Genomic DNA, 5116 nt, shown 5'->3' on the forward strand with positions numbered 1-5116 from the left:
CCAAAGCCTTTTGAGACCTCTGTCCCCTCTGGGTGTCCCCTTTGGGTACCCCCCAGCCCCTTTGGGTGCCTCCCATGTGCCTCCATGCCCCTTTGGGGTACCTCTTGGGTCCCTTTGGGTTTCCCCCCTCTCTCTCTCGGGTGTCCCCCAGTCCCCTTAGGGTGCCCCCCAGGGTCCTCCATGCCCCTTTGGGTACCCCCAGCCCTCTTTGGCTACATCCTGCCTCCATGTCCCTCCATGCCCCTCTGGGTGCCCCCCAGAGCCCCCAGTCCTCTCTCAGTGCCTTTTGCCCCCCCCCTCCCCGGAGCCTTTCTCCTCCCTGCCACCGCCCCAGAACAGAGTCCATGGAGTCCCTCACTACTTATCCCCATCACCATGGGAACAGCACTCCTGTGTGTCCCCCCCCAATCCCCGGGGTGTCCTCATCCTCCTTAAGGGCCCCTGGCCAGGGCTGGCCCCGTGCCCTGATTCTGATGGGCGTCCCCAGCTGCTGCTGCAATGGAGGAGACGTGAGTGCCCCCGGGGGTTCCCGGCATACCCCCCACCACTGCCACCCCCCTGAAGCCCCACTGTTTCCCCCAGGGTGCCCTCGGTGGAAGCCTACGAAGCGGCCATGGTGCTGAGTGGGGTGGGGGACGCGCTTGGGTACCGGGGGGGGCGCTGGGAGTACTGCACCTCAGGACCCCAGATCCACGCCGAGCTGGCCGAGCTGGGGGGGCTGGAGGCCATCACCCTCGAGCCCCCCGAGTGGCCCGTCAGTGATGACACCGTCCTCCACCTTGCGACCGCCGAAGGCCTGGCCACAGGTTGGGGGGGGTGGGCAGCAGCAGCAGTCTCCATCGCACCCCGCAGACACAGGGGAGGGTCCCCAGTGGATGGCGTCCCCTTGTACCCCAGACCCTCAGTGGAGTGTTCTGGGGACTGGGGTGTCCCTGTTATAGCCCTGGGCTGCATGTGGGTTCCCTGGGGGGGTTTGGAGGTCCCTGTTATATGCCTTGGGCTGCATGGTGGGGGTCTGGGGGTGGTGTTTGGGGGGTCCCTGTTATACCCCTGGGCTGTATGGAGGGGCGGTTTGGGGGTCCCTGGCTGGCCCTGGAGGGAGGTTGGGAGCATGTTAATTGCACACACCCCCCCTTTAGGTGCTCCAGTAAGGCTCCCTCTTTTGCCCTCCAAAAAAATTTCCCCTCGGGGGGGTCCTGTTTTTCCCCACAGTTTGTGGGAATTTGTGTTCCCTTTCCTCCCATACTGGGTGCTGGGGGGGCCCCATTTCCCCCTGCCAATTTGGGGAGCCCGGGGGGGATTACCCCTTTCCCAGCCAATTTGGGATTCCCCATTTCTCCTAGGTTTTGGGGTGTTCATGGATGTTGCCCCATTTCCCCTCCTGTTGGGGGGGAGTGCATGGGGGAATATCACCCTTCCCCTCCAATTTTTGTGCCCGTGGGTGGTGTGCCTTTTTCCCTTCAGTTTTGGACGGTCCATGGAGGGTAAACTCCTTCCCCTTCACTTTTGGGTTGTCTGTGAGGCGGTGTTCCCTTTCCCCACCATTTGGGAGTGGTACAATAGGGGTCTTCCTCTTCCCCTTCAGTTTTGGGGGGTGCATGGGGTCTCTCCCTCCCCTCCAGTTTGGGTGGCCCAGGGAGGTCCTCACTAACCACCCCCAGGCCTGGAGGGGGAACCCCTCTTGCAGGAGCTGGCTCGCCGCTACGTGGCTGCCATGGGTGACATGGAGGGCCGCAAGCCGGGGCCCACCAGCATCCTGGGTGAGTGGGGTCCGAGGGTCTGGAGGGAGTCAAGGGAGTCAGGGGGTCTTATGCCCCCAACCCCCACAGGCACCTCGCAGCTGCGGCCTGGGGAGCCCGAGGGCTATCGCATTCCCTTCAACCCCACCGGCACTGGCTGTGGGGCCGCCATGCGTAGCCTGGCCATCGGCCTCAGGTAGGGACAGGGACACAGGACAGGACAGCGTTGGCGGGGGTGGGGACATGGGGGGACACATGGGGACAGGGGGACAGAGCTATCGGAGCCGGGGGGATGGGGACAGGATGGGGCTGGGGACTTGGGAGTGTCAGAGCAGGAGGGACAGGGACATGGAGGGGACAGGGACACAAAGGGGACGGGACAGGGACACAGGGGTGTAAGAGGTGGAGGGATGGGGAAATAGTGGGGATAGGGACACGGGCCTGTTGGGTAGCGGGGTGTCAGGGCCATAGGGGTGTCAGGGACGGGGACATGGGGGTGTCAGAGATGGCGGGATGGGGACATAGGGGATGTCAGGTATGGGGACATGGGGGTGTCAGAGCTGGAGGGGACAGGGACATGGAGGGGACAGGGACACAGAGGGCACAAGAAAGGACACAGGGGTGTCAGAGCTGGGGCAATGGGGACATGGGGATGTCAGAGCTGGTGGGGATGGGGACATGGTGGGGAGGGGGACACGGGGACAGGGACAATGGAGTGTCAGAGGTGGAGGGAGGGGGACATAGTGGGGATGGGTGCATGGGGCTGTTGCGTAATGGGGTGTCAGGGCCATAGGGGAGTCAGGGACAGGGACATGGGGGTGTCAGAGCTGGGGGAATGGGGACATGAGGGTGTCGGGGCTGGGGACATGGGGATGTCTGACCTGGAAGGGACAGGGGATGGGATGGGGATAGGGACAAGGCTGGGGATACAGGGACAGGGAGGGGGGACAGGGCTGATGCCAACACAGGTACCCGCATGCCTGGGAGCTGCCGACGCTGATCCGGGTGAGCATCGAGAGTGGGCGCATGACCCACCACCACCCCACCGGTGAGTGCCAGGCAGGGGGGGTACAGAGGAGGAGGGGACACTGGAGCCTCCCTGAAACCCTTGTCCCCGCAGGGTACCTCGGGGCGCTGGCGGTGGCCCTCTTTGGGGCTCTGGGGGCTCGGGGGGAGCCCCCAGAGCGCTGGGGGGCTGAGCTGCTGCGGGTCCTGCCCCTCGCATGGGACTATGTGGAGGGTGCCGGGGTGGCCGTGGGGGACAACGCTGCTGCCTGGCCCTTCTTCAAGGATGCCTGGCATCGGTGAGGGGGTACTGGGAGGGTTCTGTGGGGTCACTGGGAGCACTGGGAGAGGTTGGTGAGGATACTGGGAGGAGCTCAGGAGTTCACTAGTGTGACGGGTGCCCACAAGGCTCTCTCCCAGTCCTGGCGGAGCACCGCACTGGTGTCACTGGTGTCACTGCTCTGCCCCAGTGCCTCGATGTCCCCGGTGTCCCCTGCCCCACTGTCACTGGTGTCACTGCTGACGCTGGTGCCCAGTCTGTCCGCAGGGTCACCAATGCCTAGCCTGTCCCTGCTGCCCCCAGTGTCCCCATGTCCCCAGTGTCCCTGCCAGTGCTGCCATCCTCAGTTGTAGGAATGTGACCCAGGGACACCCCACACCCCCACTGACCTCAGTGTCCCTGGTGTCCCTGGTGCTCTTGGTTTCCCTGGTACTAACGGTTTCCCCACTGCCTTCACTGCCGCAGTGCCCACCGGTGTCCCAGTTGTCCGCAAAGTCCCCACAGGCACCTGGTGTCACAGGGGCTGCTGTGACAGCCTTGTGACCCCCTGTGTCACTGGTTATCCCATTGTCACCAGTGACACCAATGACCCCAATGTCCCCAGTGACACCAGTGTCCCTGGTGACTCCAGTGTCCCCATGGCTTCAGTGTCCCTGCTGACTCCGGTGTCCCTGCTGACCCAAATACCCTCCATGTCCCTGGTGACCCCAATATGACCAGTGACCCCAATGTCCCCATGTCCTCAATGACTCCAGTGTTCCCAGTGACCTCAATGTCCCCATGTGCCTGCAGGTACCTGGAATCCCGGGGCCTTCTGGAGGGTCGTGGCCCACCACAGGTGCCATCCCTTCCATCACCGGCTGAGCGGGATGCGGCATACCTGGTCTGGGCACTGGATGGGTGGCCAGGGCGCAGTGGGCATGACGCACCCATGGTGGCCCTGGAGGCCCTGCTGGCAGCCGGCGGAAGCTGGGGGGACCTGTGTGCGAGGGGGGTGCTGCATGGCGGGGACAGCGATTCAACGGGGACCATTGCCGCTGGGTGCTGGGGGCTGCGGGGGGGGCTGGCGCCCATCCCCCCTGGGCTGCACTGCCGCCTTGAGCACCGTGAGCGGCTGCGTGATGCTGCCCACCGCCTCCACGCGCTGGCCTGGGGGAGATGCTGAGCACCCCCTGTGTCACGTTCTGTCCCCCTCCCGGGAAAGCCCCTGTGGGTCCCCAGGATGCAGCAGAGACCTTCATGGGGTCCTGGAGGGGCTTGGGAGGGTCTTTGGGGGGCAGCAGGTACCTTCATGGGGTGCTGGGGAGCTCAGGAGAGTCCTTGGGAGTCAGCAGGATCCTTCACGGGGTGCTGGGGAGCTCATAAGGGTCCCTCGCGGTCAACTGGGACCTTCACAGGGTCCGGAGGGGGCTTGGGAGAGTCCCTGGGGAGTCAGGTGTGACCTTCAAGAAGTCCTACAGCAGTTTGGGAGGGTCTCTGCAGCAGCTCCAGGGAACTTCACAGGGTCCTGGGGTGCTCGGGAGGGCCCCTGGGAGACCCTGGGAGGAAGCAGGGCCCTTCCAGGGGTGCTGGGGGGCTCAGGAAAGCCCGAGGAAGACCACCATAGCCACATCCAGGTGGACTTTTATCCCTCCACAGTTAGAGACCCCAGAACCTCCCTGAAGAGCCTCACTCACCCACACAGTAAAGTGTTCTCCCAAGTCACTCTGTGTCTAGGTTTGTGCCCTGCGCCTCTTGTCCTGTCATGGCCGCTGCTGAGATCCCACTGGGATGGGACCCCCTACAGCCAAATCTTCTCCAGGCTGAACAGTTCTGGCTCACACAGCCCCTCCAAGAGGCTTCCAGCCATGGAGCATCTCAGGGGCCCTTTACCGGACTCTTTCAGAGTAACTCCATCTCTCTTGTACTGGTAGCCCAGGACCTGGACCCAGTGTTCGAATCACAGTATCACAGAATCACAGAATCGCAGCATCATTAAGATTGGAAAAGACCTGTAAGACCATGAAGTCCAACCATCAACCAACACCACCATGCTCATTAAACCATGTCCCACAATGTCTTGTCCACACGCTCCTTGAACACCTCCAGTGAT

General features: G+C 63.3%; 1 protein-coding gene across 1 annotated transcript; it reads left to right on the top strand.

Annotated features, from left to right (window-relative positions):
• The first annotated feature begins 498 nt into the window (after nucleotides 1–498).
• On the top strand, nucleotides 499–4189 carry LOC132318285 (ADP-ribosylhydrolase ARH1-like). Its single transcript, XM_059825065.1, has 7 exons — nucleotides 499–509; nucleotides 583–806; nucleotides 1662–1760; nucleotides 1830–1935; nucleotides 2708–2787; nucleotides 2860–3043; nucleotides 3817–4189. The coding sequence occupies exons 1-7, from the start codon at nucleotides 499–501 to the stop codon at nucleotides 4187–4189; spliced, it is 1077 nt and encodes a 358-aa protein (XP_059681048.1).
• The last annotated feature ends 927 nt before the right edge of the window (nucleotides 4190–5116 follow it).

The sequence above is a fragment of the Gavia stellata genome, chromosome 15, assembly GCF_030936135.1.
Source record: "Gavia stellata isolate bGavSte3 chromosome 15, bGavSte3.hap2, whole genome shotgun sequence".
NCBI classification, from domain to species: Eukaryota; Metazoa; Chordata; class Aves; order Gaviiformes; family Gaviidae; genus Gavia; species Gavia stellata.